Source organism: Citrus clementina, unplaced genomic scaffold (assembly GCF_000493195.1).
Source record: "Citrus clementina cultivar Clemenules unplaced genomic scaffold, Citrus_clementina_v1.0 scaffold_7, whole genome shotgun sequence".
Taxonomy (NCBI): domain Eukaryota; kingdom Viridiplantae; phylum Streptophyta; class Magnoliopsida; order Sapindales; family Rutaceae; genus Citrus; species Citrus x clementina.
This window is the reverse complement of record NW_006262075.1, coordinates 2712625-2734448: the sequence shown is the minus strand read 5'-3', so window position 1 is coordinate 2734448 and position 21824 is coordinate 2712625. Positions and strand designations below refer to the sequence as shown.

Genomic DNA, 21824 nt, shown 5'->3' with positions numbered 1-21824 from the left:
TCTAAAGTCTAAACAAACAATAAAATTGCCAATTTCCACTATCGCATAGAGTCACTGCCTTCTTAATTGCTTTTCACTTCCTCTTTATTTTCATATTATTAAAGTCGCCATTTTGTAATGATATAATTTTTAAAATAGCTGATATTAGTTATAGTGTAGAAATAATCATTCGTGAAGAAGAAGGGTTAAATATTTAGTAAAATTTATTTACCAAACACTAGAATTTGCCTATATGTACTTTAAAAAATATAAAATCTGCATAGGTTGAAAAAAAATTAGGAAATTAAAAAAATCATTTAATTTGTATTTGTGTATGAAATAGGATACAGGGGTAGATTAATGGTGTGTGAAATTCCAAAAAAAAAAAATTTGTGGTAGTAGGATTTGTTGAAGTAATACTCTGTAACAGCAATAGTCAACAAATGAATATCAACGTTAAAAGAAGAGTGACATTTTCGCCCCTCATAAAAATTACTTTTATCATTTGTTCAATTACAAATATTTAAGAATTATTTCTTTTTTGGAGTTACAGCATTCAAAAAAAAAAATCCAATGATGGTATACATGACTTTTTAACACACAAATTGATATTAGACAAAATTTAATTCTCAAACAAATTAAATTTAGTCAATTTATATGTTAAAAAATCACATTTACTAGGAATATATGAGCATAAGCTTTAACGCATGCATGAAAATTTTATGAATAATGTCGTGACATTAATTTTCATTTTAAAATTTTGACTGTGAATGATGTCATGTCATATGTCATTCGTCAAGCAAATAACGAAAATTTTTCATGAATTTCATTTTGATTGATAATTTTACTTCATCATTCACTTGAAGAATGCAATATTTGAGACAAACATTTTAGAATAAAATTTGAAATATGAAGCATGCATTATTCAAATTTTTTTGGAGACACTGCTTAAAGCCTTAAATCCAAGGGGCAGACGTGGGTCTTACTATTAGCTAGTGTTGAAACAATAACCTTGCCGATTATCGTGTGATCATTCCTTCGAAACTTTGTTGGATCGGAGCTTGTGGTTGTGGGATTAAGCTTTCAATTGGTCGATGAGAATACGACAATGCTATGCTTCATTTTATATTTGCCACCCCACACTCGTCACCCACCGAGCTTAATCGGAGAAATTAAAGAAAATGGAGGAGAAGGACGATAAGGCGCAGTTTGTTCTAGTACATGGTACTTGCTTTGCCGTTGATGGAGTTCATCATGGCTTCTCTACCACAAGAGGAGCCAGCGATGTTTTAGTGGGTCACAGTTATTTATGGTGGTCTCGGAGTTTCATTAGCCATGGAGAGCTTCCCGGACAAAATTTTAGTAGTTGTTCATGCCTAATTTAATATCCCCTGGCAACTCTAGTACAAGAAGTAATCAATATTAATTACATTATATTAATGTATCTCTTAAACATTAATCATGCGTGTTTCACATGCAAATAGCTAGCTAGCTGTCTGTTTCATTTGTTGGGTGCATTCACGAAACAGTTCTTCAAATTGAAATCAATGGATACTGTACCAGACTTCAAGTTCTCATTTGATCATGGAAGAGATGACCCACCAACTTCTACTATTTTTTGGCGCCGTTGCACCCAAAAGAGGTAAAGCATGATTAATATTAATTATTATTATTATATTATGGCTAAATTCTGTCATAATGGATGCAGCCCTTGGAATTAGCCAAGATGCTGTTAAGACCAAGTCATGAGCTGCTTTTAGCTAATGATAAGCTTTTCGAGGAAGATTTTCAGAGATGGTTTATTGAGATATTACCCAACCAAAGATGTGAAGCTTATTCAATGATCTGATTTTGATCACATGGTTATGCTCAGGGGCGGATCTAGTATGTGATTAGTGGGGGCTTGAGCCCACTGGAAATTGCTCAATCATTTAGTTAAACTGGCCCTCCCCCGGGCCGCCCCCATCTTTTTCTTTTTCTTTTCTTTTTTAAAAAATTTTGGATCCAGTTAAACCTGTCTTTCAATAAAAACAATAATTTGTGAATATTTCGCTTTCAATCAGATTTGTAATAATAGGAATTATTCCCTTCATTTTGTTTTAGATTACAATAGAATTTTAAGAACGTACACAAATATTTAAGATTTTAGATTTTTTTTTAACTGATTAAGTATCAGGTTACTGTATTACACAAATATATTTACAATTGCTATGACAACAGATCATTGCATTGATATTTACAATCCGATATATACTTGAGACTTATATTATTACATTTTTATTCTTAAAGTGCATACCTAACCAAATACCATTCACGGAGGAGTGATGTCTCTACTCCGAGTGATGTCTCTACTCCACTTGTATTTCGTAAAGAAAAAAAATATTATAAGTAACTTCCACACAATTATATTAATTGAAGAAAGTTGAGTTCATGGAGACTCAAACTATTGCCCTCGTTATCATATTTGACTTTAAGGGTAATGGTTCAATCTACAAGACAAGTGGCTAAGCTCTTAGATTGAATCAAATGAATGGCTGGATTTTAATAAGTGAAGATCTTTTAAGTCTGGGACCAGTAAAGTGTTTCCTAATTGAATTGCTAAGATTGGGACCCACCCAAATTCTGAAATTCAATTTGAAGAGTACGAATGATGCGTCATCAGTGTGTGTGTAATAAATGCAACACAAAGGGAAGAAGGCATTATAAATAACTAGTTAAGTAGAGAAAAGAAAATGGAAGAAGTAGTAGGCATGAAAGGGAAGCATTTTGTTCTAGTTCATGGAGCAAACCATGGAGCATGGTGTTGGTACAAACTGAAAGCAAGGCTGGTGGCGGGGGGTCACCGGGTGACGGCGGTGGACCTAGCCGCCTCGGGCATCAACACGAAGAGAATTGAGGATGTGCACACATTCCATGCATACAGTGAGCCCTTGATGGAGGTCTTGGCATCACTTCCTGCCGAAGAAAAGGTCATACTTGTGGGACACAGCCTTGGGGGCGTCACTTTGGCCCTTGCCGCTGACAAATTCCCACACAAAATCTCCGTGGCTGTTTTCGTAACTGCATTCATGCCTGACACCACACACCGCCCATCTTTTGTTTTGGAGCAGGTTCCCGTATCTCTCTCGTCTCATCTGAATCTGATCATCACATTTATTTGAGATGCATGCGTGTTTAAAGTTGAAACTGATCTGTAACTCTTTAATTAACCAGTCAATTAATTGCGATTACTATATTTTGTTCTAATTTGTTGGATTTTATGTGCATGTTGAAAAGTAGTATTGTGAGAAGATCGGAAAAGAGGACGACAGCTGGTTGGACACTCAATTTTCACAATGTGACGAGTCAAATCCATCTCACATTTCCATGCTTTTCGGCCGCGAGTTCTTGACTATCAAGCTCTATCAGCTTTGTCCTCCTGAGGTAATTAATTTACTGCGCATCACATTCATCGGACGTGCAATTGTGCTTTGTCAAATTGTATCCTACCCATATCTCGACAGCGACACCATGCAAATCATGTTAAACTTTATCATTATTATTATTATTACTACTCACATGTCAGAATTAATTAATTAATTAATTAATTAATTGTCGCCGTAGAACATTTTTTTTATACCATATCACCCTATTCATTCAATTTGTTTATGTATTATGTTAATTGAAAGGATCTGGAGCTGGCCAAGATGTTGGTGAGGCCAGGATCAATGTTTATAGACAACTTATCGAAGGAAAGTAAGTTCAGCAATGAAGGATACGGATCTGTTAAGCGAGTTTATCTTGTATGCGAAGAGGATATTGGTCTCCCTAAGCAATTTCAGCACTGGATGATCCAAAACTATCCCGTTAATGAGGTGATGGAGATCAAGGGCGGTGATCACATGGCAATGCTTTCCGAGCCACGGAAACTTTGCGATTGTCTGTCTCAGATTTCTCTTAAGTATGCATAAAATTAATCATGTCAGATGCTTTTCAAACAAATAAATAAATCAAGTGCTTTCTCCGTTTTCTCTTTGCCACTTGCGGTTAAATTAATGTTGTTCGTGGGTGTGATATGTCCAAGTCGTGACGACAATGCTCAAATCACATTATTCTGCTACTTCTTGTATTATTGTGCTCTGCGTATATTGGCGCTGTTGCATGATTATTAATTTGAAGCTTGGGCTTATTACTTTGTTGTCTTTATGCATTCACTCGGACGTGATACACTCGGGAATTAATCGTGTATTTTTCGCTGGACAGTAGACATGATATAACTTCAGTGATATGAGTGTTCCAAGTTCAAGATAAGCCTGCCTATACTCCTCCACAAAAGTCAAGTCATCTGACTGCACGCTTTTTTATTACAAAACTCACATATTTGTAGTTATTCATGCAGCCCTTAAAGCATATGGACCATGAAAAACATAACTGATACAGATTAAGAGTATGCTTGTAAGTTGTAACTATTATGCTACAACCTGATATTGAAAACAACAGAGTTTAAATACAAGACTAAAACTTGCAAATTCTTTAACTTAATTGATCTTGTCCTTCAAAACAAAATTGTTTCCACTATAATATGATACATCTTCTGAAATCTTTTGAATAATATTTTCCGGCCATGCAGAATTTTGAAAGCGAAGCGACTAAGATGTATTCGTTGTGATATAATTAAATATTAGAGATGGATAAAAATAGATTTGGAATCTTGTTGTTTTTTTTCTCTGCAACAATGGAGTTTGATAAAAATAAATAAAAGGGTTGAGAAAGAAGGGTAAAAATTTAGGAAAAATTAAGTAATAAAGGAAAATTTCGATAGTTAATAAAGCATTATTGCATTAGATACTAGAGTCATTCAATCTGGGTCATTCGCGTCATTAACTGTGTTTACTTTCTGGAGTGGGAGTGAGGAGTGCGGATTCCTCTCACCCCAGTGTTTACTTCACTAAATTGGAGAGGGATTAAGAATCTCACTCCGTGGACCCCACTTATTTTTTGAGTGGAGAGTAGGAGTGGGACTCCCACTGGGGGAGGTGGGAGTGGAAATAAAATCCACTCCCACCTCTCCTTTTTCTACCTTTTTTTTATTTAATTCAATATAATATTTTATAATTAATAAAATAAAATAAATAATATTAAATTTATTTGAATAATATTATTATATTTAACTAAATAATAATTTGCATTGATTCTAAGTTAAAATTATTTAAAAATAATATTATTATATTAATAGAGAATTAATAAATATAATATTATTATATTTATTTTTAAAATAATAGTACTATATTTATTTAATATTAATAATTAATAATAATAAATAGTTTATTCCAAGAATATATTAATTTTGTACTAAATAATATTATATTATTATTTTATATAATAATAAATTTAATACAACTATATTTAAATTAATATAATTATATTAAATAAAATAAAATAGCGTTTCATTTTATATTAAAATTAAAATTAATAAAAATTGTGATTTTCATAATTAAGAATATTAATAATTATTATAAATTTACAAATATAATAAAATAAATATTTATTCATTAAATATATATTTTTATTAACTTTGTAATTAAAAACTATAATTCTTTAAATAAAGATAAAATTATAATTTGAAACTTACTCCCAATCCAAGACAAAATAAACACATAAATTGGATTTTAATTTCCATTTCATGCTTCAATTCCAGTGTAAGTAAATAACCTACTGTCACTCCCACTCCACACTTTCAATCCTAAGATTCTCATTCCAATCTAAAAAGTAAACGCTACTTAAATATTTAAAAGACTATTGAATAGGTTTGTTAGATTAACATAACATAGCTTATCAAAGGAGGGGGGAAAAATAACATAACCAAGTGCAAGGACCTCAAGTCATGTCAAGATTCCGCCCTAGAAGCGTAGGGAAAGAACCAAGTTTAATAAATGGCTTTGCAACCACCATAAGATACTACTATTTGTCTCTCTGACCCATATAGATTAAGATAAAGTCAAAGAAATGAGTTCAAAGATCCCTTTCTTCTGACTCCTTTACAAGGACACCAGAAAAATTTCCGCAATAAGCAGATCAGAAAGCATGAATGTTAACTGCACATTAAAAAAGTGGGCAAATATCCTTACCTTCATCAATTGTTCAAAAGATTTATCTGATAAATCAATACCATTGAAATTTCAACATAAATTTGGCCCAAGGGTTTTGACGAACTGGAGAGCCCTTTCAAGACATCTGTCTCAACTGCTCTGATAAATATTTCCATTCATTTTTACCAATTAAACAAATGCCTCTTTAATATATTGAAAAGATCTCATTTTTACCATTTCTTCTTAATCTTGAGAAATACTGGACTGGCTGAAATTCTTTACGGTTGTGTTTGGTTAAAAGGAGGAAATGGAGGAGGGAAAAATAATTTGAATTCTTTTTTTTTATTTCTGTTGTTTGTTTTGACATAACTTGTAATAATTTAACTTCTATTAAAAATTAATATCCATTATAATATGAAATTTGAATTCTACACCAAGAAGTGAAGAATTCAAATTCCCCTTATGTTAAAAATCAAAACTTCTAAAAATACCCCTTTAACTTTTTAACTTGTTTAATGTAATCACATAATTATTATTTATAGTTTTATTTTTTTCAATTCAACATTATAGAAAATTTTAAATTAATTAAATTTAAATAATGATTTAAAAAGCTTAATAAAATAAATTTATTTATTTATTTAATATAAAAATATTAAATATTAAATTAACAGTCGCCGGATCGTAGGATTGCCGCCACCGCCGGTGTCACTGGCGTGTGTTACTCACTGCGACTACCATTCGACTTGCTGATCAACGATCAACATTACTATGTCATCGTCGAGATCAAAAAATGGTTGTATGTTGTTCAAATCCGGCTGATCGGCAACGATTTGGTGGTTGCTAGTGGCTATGGATGGTCGGAAATGGAAGTGGCAGCCTTGATAGACAAAACCAAGGTGACACCGTGACAAGAAAAAGATGAAAACTCACCGATTTGAGGCAGTGATATCCGCAGCTTTTCATGATTCAATTGGAGGCTTTCCGACAATATTCACCAGCAGTGATGGATGGGGAATGATCGCTGGCTCTTGAGGTTCTGATCAATACCTTCCATTACCGGTGATGTGGCGGGAATCATTAATGACTTTTGGGTTGGGTTCTCAGGTTCGGGTTGACCCGTTTCTCTCCTGTGACCTGACTCTTTCTCTAACATTTGCTGTTTAATTTTTTTGAATTATATTCATGATAAATATTGAAAGCTAAGCACTTATTAAGGTTAAAATTGTCTAAATAAAAAATTAGAGATTTCCTTTCTCTATATAATTATGTATCAAACCAAACATTAGAAAAGTTTTTCACTCTCCTATCCTCTCTTTTCTTTTCCTCCACTTTCCTCTCCTCTCATCTTCTCACATTTCTTCAAACCAAACATCACCTAAGTGGTCCTCCCTTCTTTGAATTGTCACGGTCATCTTGCCATAGAGCAAAGTTCCTGAAATCTCATTAAACTGAAAAATATATAAACAAAATAAATAACTACAGTGTCCTTAATAAAGAAACGTGCCAATAAAATCTGTAGTCCCAGATTCGCATTCACTTGTATGTAACATTTAGCCTAGGCGATGAGAGCTATACCGCTAGTCAAATTTAAACATAAACTATCCCTACATCATTTTGCCTTGTTACCATAAACTGTTGTGACTTTAATGACACCAGAAAATCCGAGCCACTAATAAGAGTACAAATGTTTAGAAAGAATAAATTATCGATTCTCAATAAGGCCATGTAAATTTAAGAATCTCTTTAGTGATGAATTACCATATAGGCGAGATATTGACGTATTTTAGGAACATTGCTATTTTATATAAACAAGAAAAGATTAGATACTCAACTTCACAAGGTATGCTTTTCCTTATTTCCATGTCTTATCAAACAACCAAAATAAATACAGGAAAATAACAAACCATTTACCAAAAGCAGTTAGCACAAAGAAAATGAATGCAACTTAAAGAAGTATGGAGGGAGAGAGAAGACACCGTTTTAGAAGAACTTCTGGATTATATTGGAACAGATTCTTCTGATGAAGGTTTTCCACAGATGTCTTCAAAGAAAACAAACATTCTTTGGCTTTCTTGTAATGAGATTCTGCAGTTACATAGTGCTGATAGCTATATTCAAGGTCACTCTTACATTCCTCCTCAAGTGATGGAATGTTTTTCAAGGTTGTAGATGGTAGGCCAAACTGATCATTTGAGCTTCCCAATAACATTTTTCTTCTCTTGTCAGATGATTGGTTTGTAACTTTCCCACTAAGTGAAAATTCCATGAACAAGGGCCATGAATCACTTACCAATCGCAGGCACCTAGTGAAAATATGTCAAAAGCAATGACATTGAAAAGGTATGCCGAAATCAGGTTGGGTAAATATATAAATACATATGAGAGACAGATGCTGCTCAAGTCCCACCCTTTAGAGCCAACTATATTTTACTGCAGCACATTTTCTATAAAGTTCAATCAGATAAAAAAGTGAAACATATATATATAAATCAATATATTTGGTTTATCAACAAATTAAATGCCAGATAATCGTCATTCGCTGCAATTTAATATTTCTCAAATAAGTGAAAAGGGAAGAATATGAAGAAAACAACTTGAACACACACCTTAAAAGATATTCAGCACAATCAGTGCCTGTGTCCTTCGAAATAAGGTAATCAAGAAGCACTTGATGATCATAGTGTAACTGAAAACAAGAGATCATAATATCACAGATTCCAACAGATGCTTTCCCCATTTCCATTATTAATAGAAGCAACACTGTAACGTGTAGAAAAACTTCACCTCCGCTAGAAATAGATGGAAAAGGTGCACGGGATTAAAAACATTTGATACATGAAAAAGAATGTCTTCTTTCGTATCCTGAGATGTCCATTTTCTCTTGTTAAACCTACATTCCGCTCCACAGTCCATTAAAAGCGCACTGGATAAAATAATTCATAAAGAAAAGCAATGAAAATTGATCCTCACTTTTGCTCCACACAAAATGGCAAACTTAGCAATTGCAGAAGCACTTTGAATAATATATCGTCCTATAGTTTCGACAGAGGCAAATGATTAGAACTTTGAATGAACAGCATAAATAACATGAAAAAAGAACATTTGGGTGTAGTACTATGCAATAACTAGTCCAAACTTTCAGACTGACAGAAAGAAGGAAAAAAGGGGTAAAAAAAGATAAGTATATTCCTATAATGACCTTGGCTTCAGTAATTGTGCAATCATTTCTCATTTTGCTGAAGAAAATTCAAATTTTCAGATAGATAAAATCTTGCATGTAATTTTTATAAGCACCGCCAATGTGCATTCAACAAGAATCAGAAATAATGAGTCAAGTCCCATTATAGATTCTAGAAAATGGATTTACTCCCTTGCTTAGCAAGACATTAAAAGCCACAGACATTGGTTCATCCCATACCCCATATAACCATAGAACAACAACAAAAAGTCTTCAGATAGCTAAAACCTTGTGTGTCATTTTTACAAGCAGCCAATGTGCAGTCAACAAGAATCAGTAACAAACTAACAATGACTCAAGTCCCGCAGCAGATTCCACAAAATGGATTTGCTCCCTTGCCTACCAAAACATTCAAACTACAGACATTAGTTCATGCCATACCCCATTTAAGCATTCAACAACAACAAACAGATGTTATGACTAGACAAGATTATGCAATCTTTCCCCAACAGGACAACGTAGATGTTTTCCTCTCTTGCAGTAGAGGCAAGAGCTCAAGGGTTTGAATCCCCCAGAGATGGATTTGATTAATTTGGGATGGGGTTCATCAGTGAACACTAATTAAAAAAAATAACACAATCCAGAAGCATTTGATTTTAATAAACTAGAAAATTTGACAGAGATCCTTAGTGTACAAGGTTTGTTGGACCAAGCTATGAAATTCATCAGGTAGTAATAAAAGTTTTGGATGTAAACATTCAAGAACAATTATACAACCTATAAAATAATTTCTTTTTCTGAGACAGAGAGAAAGAGAGACTTAAAAGTAAAACTGCTTAGGGGCAGAAGACAAACCTCATGCACAAATAGCTGGAGGAAGGATAAGGAGAAGTTAACACAATTTTCTATATACATTTCATAGTCAACAAACACATCCAAGTGAAGATTCCCTTGAAGCCACTTATATAGCTCTAATAAACCTCTCCTTCTACCAATACAATCCAAATCTGGGTCAAAATTCAAGCATGAGTCTGTTGTTAAACATGCACAAAGCTTTTTGGCACCTCCTCTTGGGTTGATCAAACTGAAGCAGCACCTCAGGAAAAGGAAAATAGCTTGTCTTTTTAAGTGACGAGAACACATATTATATACCTCTCCATCAGAATTACTCAATAGAAATGGAGAGCCTTCTAAACAATCATCCTGAACAGACCCCGGTGAAGCTATGGGTTGCCACAAGAGCTCTTGAAAGTAATTATGAAGAAGCTGCAACCACGAAACAAGAATGCAACAATCTAGATGAATTTGGAGACTCAACCTGAGCATTAGAACCTGCAAAATATGATTCGGTCTGAGTATTTGGTAGATCTATAACAGTAATAACATATTTTCACGGATCAAGGGTATTTCTCTATACACTTGTGGATATTTTAACATATCAAATAAAAAGAGTTACTTAAATAATCAAAACGAAGATTGTGAGAGATTCATCGCATTAAAAAAAAAAAGGGGAAAATAGCTGAACTTGTGGCCAGCTGTTAGCATCTGGTGCATGAGAATGTACATGTTCTTAATCCTCCAAAATGACAAGTTAGAAACAGGTAAAAGAGTACATTAAAAGATTTCAAAAAGAAAATAAAAGACGCACTAAATAGACTGCTACAAAATTGTCAGCAGAAGTAACAGCATCAAAACGACTAGAACCTAAATGAAAATTCTCACCATGAGCAGAAAAATCTAAATAAGGTTAAAAGTAGTAAAAATCTACAAAATCTATAAGATATCCATTAAAAAAATTTGAGCTTCTGACCAAAATCTCAGCACTTTTCTTTCTCAATCCTAGAGCCAACCTATTAGAATAAGATATGGGGAAATATTTCAATTGAAAAATGCAGCATAACTTGCATTCCTAGGAAGCCCTTACCAGCAATAAGTAATAATGATTGTAGACAGTTGGCTAAGAATAATGAGTGAACAATGTATTCCAGGACTCTGTTTCCTGAGTTCACCAAGCAAGCAACTGAAGTAGATACTTACCAGCAACTTGTGTCTGAAGTATTGACGGATGCAAGTTATAACATGTTGTCCTTGCATGCTGAGGCACCAATAGAAAAGTTTAGGTACAAGGTTGGTGACTAGACCAAAAAAGGGATGTTCATCTTGAGAACGACCTGCGTCATCGACAGAACCACATTGCTCAACCATAGAACAGAAAAACTGAATTAAGTTCCCCAGAAACACAACCCCTGACGCGTCATCCAAAGCATCTACAGAAAAGCTATTCTGACTATTATAAATCACATCCAAGGAATCCCAAGGCATATTTGAAAGGCTATAATACACGGAATCTAAATATACTTCAGCAAGATTATCGTCATATTCAAAATCTTGATTTAAACACTTCAATATGCTGCGTAACACTCGAACAATTTCGGCCAAAGTAGACCACCCAGCATTTTTCAATCTAGGTTTTACAACCAAAAGACTTGAAGAATTGCAATGCGAATTCTCCAGTCCAGCCGTTGAAGATGCGGAAGAAAAAGACAATGCATTGGTAGCCACCAACTCCATGCAAAGACACAAGAAACGTATAAAGAAGCCCCAATTGCTTCCCTGCAGACCATGCTAGCCAATAAGATAAATTGCACAATTCATTTTGATTTGCAGTCAGCATTTTTCTAATATGAAAATATATATATATATAAACATACAGATGTAGCCAGGAACCCGGAGATGGCTACTAAAATTTTGACAGCCAAATGTTGAACATAGCGATTCTTAAGAGTAAGCAAAAATACCTACATCCAAACAGAACACAGAAAGGTTAAATCCACTGAATTATGCATCAAGCAAATTTACTGTTTCAGTTAAGTACGCATTCTCAATTAATTACTATCTATACACACAACTCTACAAACAAAAAGAGTCCCGACTAAATATAAGCATACATTTGTCAACGGCAGAAATTGTCAATTCGTAAATAATTCTTTTCCTTAAAAATGCAATTACCAATTCAGCTACGATGTTGGATAAATAACGATGGTCCTCAGATTGTGCACTCAATTCATCATCGTCGGAATCACTCTCAAGTTGACGAGTCCAGAGCTGAATTTGCCTCAAGACCTGAAACAGAAATTGGTTTATGAAAAATAACCTTTCCCTGCATGAGGAATTGAGGTGTATGCATATTAGTCAGATAAAGAAGCGAACCTGCGAGAGAGAAGCGAGAAGTTCTTTCTCTTTCTCTTTGGTCAAAGAAACTACCTCTGCTGCCTACAATAACAGAGGACATTGGAACACCAGATAAAAGACAATATATATATATATATAGAGAGAGAGAGAGAGAGAGTGGAGAGTGGAGAGTTATAGGACTGACGGTACACGGACGGACAGAATCACTGATCAGGCGGTGAAGACGGGAGTATGTAGAGCCGCCGGACATTTTCCAGCTACGATTATCGCTCTTCTTGTTCTCTTTGTGCCTCCGGGGCTTTCGATTTTGAAGTAGTGTGTGTTTCGTATAGTTTTGGAAGGTTGGAAGTACTTTTTTTTTTTCTCCTTTAATTCTAAAAATATTTATTAAAGTTTTTAGGGGCGTTTGGTTTGTGCTCTTCAAAAATTATTTTACCTCTTCTTCTATACACCTAAAATATAAAATTTTAGGAGTAAAGGTAAAATAATTTTTTATTTTATTTTACATATAATATCTAAAATATCCTAATAATATATATATATATATACTCTAAAAACTTGTTTGTTGAATTTGAACACTAAAGAAACGTGTACTTTTTATATAAATTGATCACTTGGGTGTATTTTGTGAAAAGTTGTATGATTATGAAGTTAGTTTTTTTTTGTACATTTTTTTAGTAATTTAACAACTTAAAAGTTCTTAAAAGTACTTAAAAGAGTTTTTTAATTGATAACCAAACATCCAATTGTTTTTTGTCAAAAGTCCTATTTAAAAATAGAGAAACTTTTTTAGAAAAAATCTATTCCCATAATTTTAGAAAAAGTCCATAGACTATGTTCAATAAACTCAACTAAATAAACCTAAGATCTCAAATAGGGTGAACAAAAATGTTTGGGTAGCCCAGCCCTTTATTTGAAAAAAAAAAAATTTGTAAATCAGAATAATAAATTAAAATTTTAAAAATAATAGAAAAATTAAAAACAATAAATCTCTAATTTATAAATCAATAATAATTCAAAAAATCTAAAATTATAATACTAAACTATATTGTAACTGTTAATTAATTAAGAGACTGCTCGAATTAGAGAATCTAATATTAAAAAATTAAATTTGTTTGGAGGAAGAAGTGGGAGGCCTAATAACAAAGTATCATGCGTCGATATTAAGTTTTATAATAGAAGGAAAATTATCAAAAGGATCCAGGATTATGCCGGATACCCTAAGTATTCTGCAGGTTACCTAAGGTACACCACATAAGGGTAGAAAAGTTAGAAAAATATTTCAGGTGATAAAAGTATAGCCAGACCCGCACTTTACCATCTCTAGTCCCAAATGCAGATTTCTTACAATGCGTGCAAACTTTTAAATAGTAGGTTTTCGTGCACAAGTGCTACTAGAGTATTTTAAGAAATTATAATGGGAATTTAAAGTATTATCGTGCAAAGTCAACCAGCACACGACTACATTACACGAATCCCTAATTTATTAGTGATATTGTATGTTAAGTCCTTTTTGGGTATAAATATAAGTGTGATATACGGATAGTATGTATAATTGTGATATAGAATATTCATTCATAACTGTGTGAATATTGTAAACTTGTATGTGCTTTTTGTGGTTTTTCCAGACCTACGGATCCAGATGTTATTATCCAAAGATAAGTCTAAATTTTCTTTCACCTTTTAAATCCAAACGGCTAGGAGTTTTGGCGGGTGAAGGTTTCAACTTTCAACGAACGGAGCAGGCACTCAGGTCCTTAATTTTTATGCCGCCAACGCATGAAAACCTCTGCCGTAATATAGCTACTCTTATACAAATATGCGCCTCAATAACCTCCCTGAAAAGAGCGCGTCAAATACACGCGCTCGTTTTAACTACCAATCACATTCCCATCAATGCTCAATCTCCGTATATGTACAACAACGTCCTCTCAATGTACGGGCGGTGCGGCTCGATAAGAGACGCGCGCCAAGTGTTTGACGAAATTCCCAAAAGAAGTCTGGTTTCGTATAATGCACTCATTGCAGCATATTCTCGTGATCATGATCATGCTCACTTGACCTTCAGATTGATTGACCAGATGGAGTTCGAATGTTTGAGGCCTAATGGTTTGACCTTCACGAGCCTGGCACAGGCAGTTTCGTTGCTCGAGGATCAGTTGATGGGGTCTCTGCTTCATGCCCAAGTGATAAAATATGGATCCTCGGAAGACACTTGTGTTCAAACGTCTTTGCTCGGGATGTACTCAAATTGTGGGGATTTTGAATCTGCAAAGAGAATTTTTGGTTTAATAGGCGATAAAGATGCTGTTGCTTGGAATAGCATTATTCTTGGGAATTTCAAGAATGATAAGATGAAAGAAGGGCTTTCTTTATTTGGTGCTATGGTGGGGTCCGGTGTAAATCCTACTCAGTTTTCTTATTCTATGCTTCTAAATGCTTGTAGCAGAATGGGAAATTTTGTTTGTGGAAAAGTTATTCATGCCCGAGTGATCATATCAAACACACAAGTCGATTTGCCTTTGGAAAATGCTTTGCTTGACATGTATTCCAAATGCAGTGACACGCAAACAGCATTTAGTGTTTTTACAAGAATTGAAAATCCAGATCTGGTTTCATGGAACTCAATGATTGCTGGCTATATGGAAAATGGAAATGGAGAAAAAGCAGTGGATATGTTTGTTGCATTGCGAAGAATGTCACTTCTGAAACCAGATGAGTATACTTTTGCTGCCATCATATCTGCTACTTCTGCTCTCCCTGCTTCTGCTTATGGGAAGCCTTTACATGCCTTAGTTATTAAAACTGGATACGATAGTAGTGTGTTTGTGGGAACTACACTTTTGAACATGTATTTCAAAAATGGTGATGCAGAATCCCCTCAAAAGGTTTTTATGTTGATTGCAGAGAAGGATATTGTGCTTTGGACTGAGATGATCATCGGTCATTCGAGAATGGGTGACGGGGAATGTGCAATCAAACTCTTCTGTAAAATGTGTAGAGAAGGCCTTAAATGTGATACCTTTGCTCTTAGTGGGGCTCTGAGTGCTTGTGCTGACCTTGCAATTTTGAAACAAGGTGAGATGATTCATTCTCAGGCAGAGAAAACAGGGCATGGTGTTGAAATGTCTGTTTGTGGGAGTCTGGTAGATATGTATGCCAAAAATGGTGATCTTCGAGCTGCTGAATCAATATTTTCTCAAGTTTTGCACCCTGATTTGAAGTGCTGGAATGTGTTGCTCGGTGGATATAGTCACTACGGAATGGCAGAGGAGGCATTCATGGTCTTTGAAGTGATCCTGGAACATGGCCTGAGACCAGATGAAATAACATTTTTGTCTCTGCTGTCTGCTTGCGGTCATAGTGGTTTGGTCGAAAGAGGGAAGATCTTGTGGAATCAAATGAAGGAACATAGTTTAATTCCTGGGCATAAACACTACTCTTGCATGGTTAGTTTGTTAAGTCGAGCAGGACTGCTAGATGAGGCTGAAAATTTGATAGCAGAATCACCTTATAGTGAAATCCGTATAGAACTGTGGAGAACTTTGCTAAGCACATGTGTCGCTAAAAGAAATTCCAGAATGGTTATTCAAGCGGCGGAGCAAGTTTTAAGATTGGATCCAGAAGACGGTACTACACATATACTGCTATCTAATCTTTACGCGGCCACAGGGAGATGGGATTGTGTTGCGAAAATGAGGAGAAAGATGAAAGGATCAATGTTGGTAAAGGAACCTGGGCTAAGCTGGATTGAGGCCAAGAATAACGTTCATGTATTCTCTTCTGGCGATCAGTCACACCCCAAGATTGATGACGCCCAAGCTGAACTACATAGGCTTCGTGGGAACATGAGAAAATTAGTGACAGATGAATTTGGTAAAGAAGTTATCTAAATAGGATGTAAAGACTAATAGCAAGTGAGAATTGGACAATTTGTTCCAGTAAAAATGTATTTTTGAAAGAGCATGTAATTAAAGAACCTCTTGTCTCAGGCAGCTGACCGAGGAGGGCAATTGTATCTCGATTTCATGAAAGCATATTTTATTATTATTATTTATACTATTAGTGTCATTAATCTTCAAACGGACCACAATGTACGCACCAGCCTGTTCACGGTGCGAGCATCTCTGGGCTCTTGGTCAGAAAAGTAAAGCCTGTCATGCAAATTTTACATTGTTTTCTTCTGTAGATAAATTTATTGGAGAAAGTACCAGGAACACAATATCTCAATAAGCATTGATCCAATGGAAATTACAACATAGGGTAATCAGAGAACAAAATTTTTAAGAAAAAAATAAAACCTAATCTAATCTTTCTTAATGTGAGAAGAAAGCTTATTTTGACATGTTAGATATCTCTGACACTGACCACAAAAATCCTACCTAAAAGATATCATACAACATTACATCAACATAGATCTCCGAACCAAACAAGAACCTATTGGAGGTCCTTCTGAACAGATAGTTTGTTGCCAACTATGAATGCCTTCAGCTAGCAAAAATTCGAGGATGTGGATGTTCCCTCCAAAATTCAAGACTGAAGACGCTGTGATTAGCGTCGGGCAGTTCGAGTTTTTGGCCTTGTTGATTTCTGCAAGGACAGCAGAAAAGGAAAGAAAATTCAGTAGATGGATACTATGCATTAAGGAAACTTATGAAAGCAAGAAAGTGAAGCATGTGGACTAAGCTTCATCTCAAATAGCTGCTGTATATTAAAAATGACTTAAAACTAAAACTAGGTTCATTGAAATTTCTTCTTAGGCGTAAATAGAAAAGGAAAAAATGATTTTTCACTCACAGATGCAGCCCCAAAGCTAGCCCCAGATCCTGATGGAGCACCTGTAGTTCCGACAAAAGGGAAAGTAAGGAAAAAAAATTTTAAAATAGCAGCCAAAAATAACTTCAATGGCTCTTCTTATTACTTAACACACTAGCTATCAACTAAATAAAATAAATAAATATGCTCCTTTATAAATATTTTTTTTTTTCAGATGTATTGATCTAATACTTTATACAGATACTGGATGGTAATACTTTGTGCAGACAGTAAAATAAATAACATAACCATCAAGAATAACTTAAATTCAACAAGTGTCTACCTCCTCACTTATCATAAACTAACTAGATTATCTGCCAAGTCAATGAGGCAAAAGGAGTCCTCAGTTTCAACATCTTAGCCAATGCTTCATGTCATAAATAAACCAGAACACAAACAAAATATTGAATAATCATAAAACTTAATATAGAATAAGAAATCAATTTCTAGTAAGGAGTTCTGAGGAATGAGAAATTCTATAATCAGTATCACCAGAATCAAATTTCTGGAGATCTTATGTGTATATCTCAAGGTATTTAAAATTATACAATAATAACCCAAAGAAAAAAAAATGGCTACAAAATAATTGAAGAACCTTCTCATGTCACTACATTCACAGTGCTATTGCAGAACACAATTTCAATAATGTAGTTATCTGTGTTTACGAGATTTATTGCTGTTGCAAACAACACCTACTTTGTTAATTTTCTTTCATATGAAGGACAAATTATTGGTATTTATCCAAACAGAATTCGTGTATATAGCCAGCCAAAATACTGCATGAATAAAGTGAACCCCAGCCTGAAAGAAGCCTAAAAGAAGAATGCTATGTTTCCAACCAGTGGTAAAAAGGAAAAAGAATACAATAAAAAGGAAAAAGAATTGCCAATTTTTTTCCTTTTTATCAGATAGAATAAAGTGCCCATTTGATTGTAGTTGTAGATATTGAAATTTAAAACTAAACAGGATCAAAATACCTGATGCAAATGGTGTTGAAAAAAGTGATGCTCCAGCAGATGTCGTAGACCCAAAAGATGGAACAGTACTACCAAACAAAGACAGAGTTGATGCAGCAAATAAAGATGATGATGACATTTGTGGTGATACACCAGATCCAAATAATGAGGAAGGTGAAGCAGAGGTGGCTGGTGTTGCAAACAGAGAAGACGACATAGAGGAAGCTGGAGCAGAAGACGGTGTGCTAAAAAGAGAGAGCCCACCTCCTGAAGAAGCTGATATCACCGCTGATGTCTGTGGGGCGACCAATGCCCCTGTAGCTGTGTTTGTGAGCGACCCACCAACTTGCGCTGATGGTTGTGAATTTACAGGCAAATGCAAAGTTGGATGTACCCTCTTAGCAGCGGCTTCCTGTCTGGCTGTTTCTCGTCGATCAGCCTCAAGAAACGGGTCACTACCATCTCCTCGTCGACGCTGGTCAGCGAGATAAGCTGTTTTCATAGTTTCAACATATTGATGAATGCTCTCCGCCTAAGGCACACACGATATAGCATAGATTATAAATCACAACTCAAAATTCTTCCAGCACCTCAACATGCTGAAACCACATACTTTGACATTGAAATTCATACATGTAAGACTGCATAATATAAAATGAACCGTGAAATAGCATCATATTCTGCTTAAGGCCCATGTACTTAAAACATTGGCAAATACAATCTAACACAAGTTATTAAGTACTCTTGCAGCCTTTTCATGTGGTTCTCCAAGAGGCACGACATGTGCCAGACAACCAGTCAGTGTTCCATAAAGTTATTTCCCAAAAAGAAGAATGTTCCAGCACCACATCTGGTGAAAGAATTCTCTTTCAACTCAAATTAGATCCACAAACTTTAAATATCAGTTTTTTTTCACATGCATTAAAATATTGAAGTAGCATATGTAGCATTTACATCCTTATAAAGGACAGACAATAAGATAAACAAATTGCAGATAATTAAAAGCCGTTCTAAGGTTTTCTCCAGTATTACCTTGGCAGCCACGTGAACAAAAAAGATATGCACGTTTGATATGACTTGAGGTAGAGACTGCAGTAAAGAGGATCCGTGGCTGGAAGAGTTCCTATCTGGGTCTAGAAGAATCAGTTGCTCTAACTCTTCAATCCATTGGCGGAACTCACCCAGATATTTCTCAAATCTGGCAACTGTTTGCTGCAAAAAAGCTGATGGTTTCTTTGGAAGTCCTCGGTAAAAGTCAAACACTGGAACTACAGAGCTACTTGCTGGTTGACCAGTGGAAGAAGGTGCTGCTGTTGCTCCCGAAGCCTGGGATGGTGCAGTAGCACTTGAAGCACTTCCTGCATTAGGATGTAGAAACCTAGGGCGCAGCATCATGAAAGAACGAACAGCTATCTCTGTGTTCCGCAACATGTCTTTAACAACAGCCATCCGCTCTTGCAACTGAGCTTTCTGCCTTTCCATGGAAGTACTGATTCCCCCAAGTTCCTTCCAAAATTTATTAAGAATATTCACTATTATGCCATGACGTTGCATTTAGAATGGCATTGTGAAAGATAATAGTATAACTCATGCCAAAAAAAATAAAAGGGCCAGAGAAAACAATCCTAGGCCTTGTGACGGTCATTGATAGAGGAGGAGAGATTACGTCATTAGATGGTTTGTTAATTAACTCAATATCACAACCTTATAGCTGCTCTTCAAGCAAAAGAAGACTGAGATACGGTGATATCAAATCATTGAACTATCTTATGCCTTCCAAGATTTTACAAATCAAACTCAGAACATTTTGTCATTACTTTTCAATATTTGAACACTCTTGTGGCATGGAAGACACAAGTATCATAGTCCAAAAGTTGCCAATTAGGCATGTCAAAAGTCATATGTAAAAAGCATATAAACACTATAAATTGATGTACATCTTGCCAGCTAAGATTTTGTTATTCAATCCAAAGAATATTTGGGGAAAAAAAATAATAACAATATTGCAACAGCTCACAAAAATAAAAACAAAAGTGCTTTCACAAATAGTTTACAAAACAAACCAGATACCAATAAAAAATATTCAATTGACAGAAACTCAAAATGCATACTTGGACAATATGGCTTGCATCGAGCTCGAACCCTTCATTGGAAACCGAAGAATCATAAAGGCGACTACATTGATCTAGCCGCTGGCTCTCATCCCTGTACTCCAAAACCCGCTCCCTACATGCATCAGCTCAACACCCATCAAAACAGTCTTATTCATCGAAACTCAGAACACAACTGAAAATTCTACTCAAATTACACAGTTTGCCTAAGAAGCAAAGCTACAATGTCTAACTAATAACTCATAATGTAAACATATATTCTCCGCCCTAAGTTGCATAAAAACCCTAAACACTCTATTGCCAACAACGTAGACAAAAATTTAAAAAAGAAAAAAAAAACACACTCGATTTGAAGAAGAATCTTTTGCGAATCCGGGTGAAGATCCGCCCATTTGGTACTATAGTTCGCCGGAGCTCTGTCATTCGTGAAAAGAAACAAATGCTGTTGTTGCGGCTGCTGCTGTTGTTGCTGTTGTGGAAGAAACTGTTGCTGCTGCTGCTGCTGCGAAAAAAGTGGGCTGCTCTGAAAAGGGTTTTGTTGTTGCTGCTGCTGCTGCTGCTGGGGCTGGAAGAGTGACTGGGGTTGCTGTTGTTGTGGAGTCGAAAACAGTGAAAACGACATTGTAGGGTATTGAATTGGGGAAGAAATTGAAAAAACCCCCTCTTCAAACCCCGCCCTTGGTTGCTGTTTTGGGAGATTCATCGCCGAGGGGTGAAATTGGTATTTAACTGCAGTCAGGAGAATCATATTTGCGTGTCTTGTTTGCAGTTTTGTCGCTTTTTATAATATTCCTTAAATTGATGTTGCTTTTCAAAACAAAATTGGCCAATTAGTCCCAAAGTTAACGTCAAAACGAAATTCAAACTCTAATTTTGTACGTATTGACGAGGGTTACATGTATGATAATTGATAAATGGAAAATGCTATCGTGATAAAAATCACATTATATAGTTGTGGGTGTCATGAATTTTATGCGTCCATAAAATTTAAGTATAGAGAGTGCACAAGTATATCAAATGAACCGTTTAAAATAAACTACATAACTAATAAATAGAAGGAGAATATCAAATAAATCCATAATAATAATAATAATAATAATAAATTAGATCTTAAGAATATTTATCTCCCACCAGGTAGATTTCTTATGCTAGATTGAAAGGGATCCAGACATTAATTAGATTGAGTAATGGATTTTTTTTATTTTTTATATATAAGTTGTTTTTCTACTTGAATGATTTAAGTGCAAAAGAAAAAATTACTTATTTCTTAAATAATAAAATATCATAATTTAAAATTTGCAAGTTCTCATTGAAAAATGTAACATATTTTCTAACATACCTCTTCCATTATTAAAATCAAGGATTTCTCCATCTGCAGGACCTGTGTAGAAATTTTACCTTTTATGGGTGTTGAGTACATAAAAGCACCAGGTCGGCTATGCTACTATTTCTGCCCCGGCACGGATCGCTTCAGCCAAAGTGATATGAGCAGAACACGTGGGCTAACATGAGCCGACCAGAGATA

General features: G+C 34.9%; 4 protein-coding genes across 4 annotated transcripts; 2 read left to right on the top strand and 2 right to left on the bottom strand.

Annotated features, from left to right (window-relative positions):
- The first annotated feature begins 2682 nt into the window (after positions 1 to 2682).
- On the top strand, positions 2683 to 3993 carry LOC18036211 (salicylic acid-binding protein 2). Its single transcript, XM_006425750.2, has 3 exons — positions 2683 to 3089; positions 3259 to 3402; positions 3648 to 3993. The coding sequence occupies exons 1-3, from the start codon at positions 2712 to 2714 to the stop codon at positions 3927 to 3929; spliced, it is 804 nt and encodes a 267-aa protein (XP_006425813.1). The 5' UTR covers positions 2683 to 2711; the 3' UTR covers positions 3930 to 3993.
- Positions 3994 to 6726: 2733 nt separating this feature from the next.
- Positions 6727 to 12756, bottom strand: LOC18036210. The gene is made up of 11 exons (XM_024180244.1): positions 12602 to 12756; positions 12436 to 12498; positions 12235 to 12348; positions 11937 to 12023; positions 11263 to 11838; positions 10081 to 10557; positions 9018 to 9079; positions 8832 to 8937; positions 8654 to 8733; positions 8024 to 8350; positions 6727 to 7495 (listed from the first exon to the last, which is right to left on the bottom strand). The coding sequence occupies exons 1-11, from the start codon at positions 12665 to 12667 to the stop codon at positions 7456 to 7458; spliced, it is 1998 nt and encodes a 665-aa protein (XP_024036012.1). The 5' UTR covers positions 12668 to 12756; the 3' UTR covers positions 6727 to 7455.
- Positions 12757 to 14021: 1265 nt separating this feature from the next.
- On the top strand, positions 14022 to 16446 carry LOC18036208 (pentatricopeptide repeat-containing protein At3g50420). The gene has a single exon (XM_006425747.2). It carries the CDS (start codon positions 14022 to 14024, stop codon positions 16308 to 16310), a length of 2289 nt encoding a protein of 762 aa, XP_006425810.2. The 3' UTR covers positions 16311 to 16446.
- Positions 16447 to 16623: 177 nt separating this feature from the next.
- LOC18036205 (nuclear pore complex protein NUP58) lies at positions 16624 to 21032 on the bottom strand. Its single transcript, XM_006425746.2, has 6 exons — positions 20644 to 21032; positions 20300 to 20414; positions 19221 to 19694; positions 18210 to 18720; positions 17215 to 17255; positions 16624 to 17007 (listed from the first exon to the last, which is right to left on the bottom strand). The coding sequence occupies exons 1-6, from the start codon at positions 21000 to 21002 to the stop codon at positions 16969 to 16971; spliced, it is 1539 nt and encodes a 512-aa protein (XP_006425809.2). The 5' UTR covers positions 21003 to 21032; the 3' UTR covers positions 16624 to 16968.
- Positions 21033 to 21824: the final 792 nt, after the last annotated feature.

What these genes read in the sequence shown, in the direction of transcription:
- LOC18036211 (XM_006425750.2), top strand. Translation starts at nt 2,712, where the DNA reads ATGGAAGAAGTAGTAGGCATGAAAGGGAAGCATTTTGTTCTAGTTCAT. An exon ending in CATCTTTTGTTTTGGAGCAG is followed by an intron (nt 3,090 to 3,258) that starts GTTCCCGTATCT and finishes GTTGAAAAGTAG; the next exon opens with TATTGTGAGAAGATCGGAAA. An exon ending in ATCAGCTTTGTCCTCCTGAG is followed by an intron (nt 3,403 to 3,647) that starts GTAATTAATTTA and finishes GTTAATTGAAAG; the next exon opens with GATCTGGAGCTGGCCAAGAT.
- LOC18036210 (XM_024180244.1), bottom strand. Translation starts at nt 12,667, where the DNA reads ATGTCCGGCGGCTCTACATACTCCCGTCTTCACCGCCTGATCAGTGAT. An exon ending in CCAACATCGTAGCTGAATTG is followed by an intron (nt 12,024 to 12,234) that starts GTAATTGCATTT and finishes GTTTGGATGTAG; the next exon opens with GTATTTTTGCTTACTCTTAA. An exon ending in CCAGAAGTTCTTCTAAAACG is followed by an intron (nt 7,496 to 8,023) that starts GTGTCTTCTCTC and finishes TATATTTTTCAG; the next exon opens with TTTAATGAGATTTCAGGAAC.
- LOC18036208 (XM_006425747.2), top strand. Translation starts at nt 14,022, where the DNA reads ATGTGCTTTTTGTGGTTTTTCCAGACCTACGGATCCAGATGTTATTAT.
- LOC18036205 (XM_006425746.2), bottom strand. Translation starts at nt 21,002, where the DNA reads ATGAATCTCCCAAAACAGCAACCAAGGGCGGGGTTTGAAGAGGGGGTT. An exon ending in AAGATTCTTCTTCAAATCGA is followed by an intron (nt 20,415 to 20,643) that starts GTGTGTTTTTTT and finishes TGATGCATGTAG; the next exon opens with GGAGCGGGTTTTGGAGTACA. An exon ending in TTCAACACCATTTGCATCAG is followed by an intron (nt 17,256 to 18,209) that starts GTATTTTGATCC and finishes TCGGAACTACAG; the next exon opens with GTGCTCCATCAGGATCTGGG.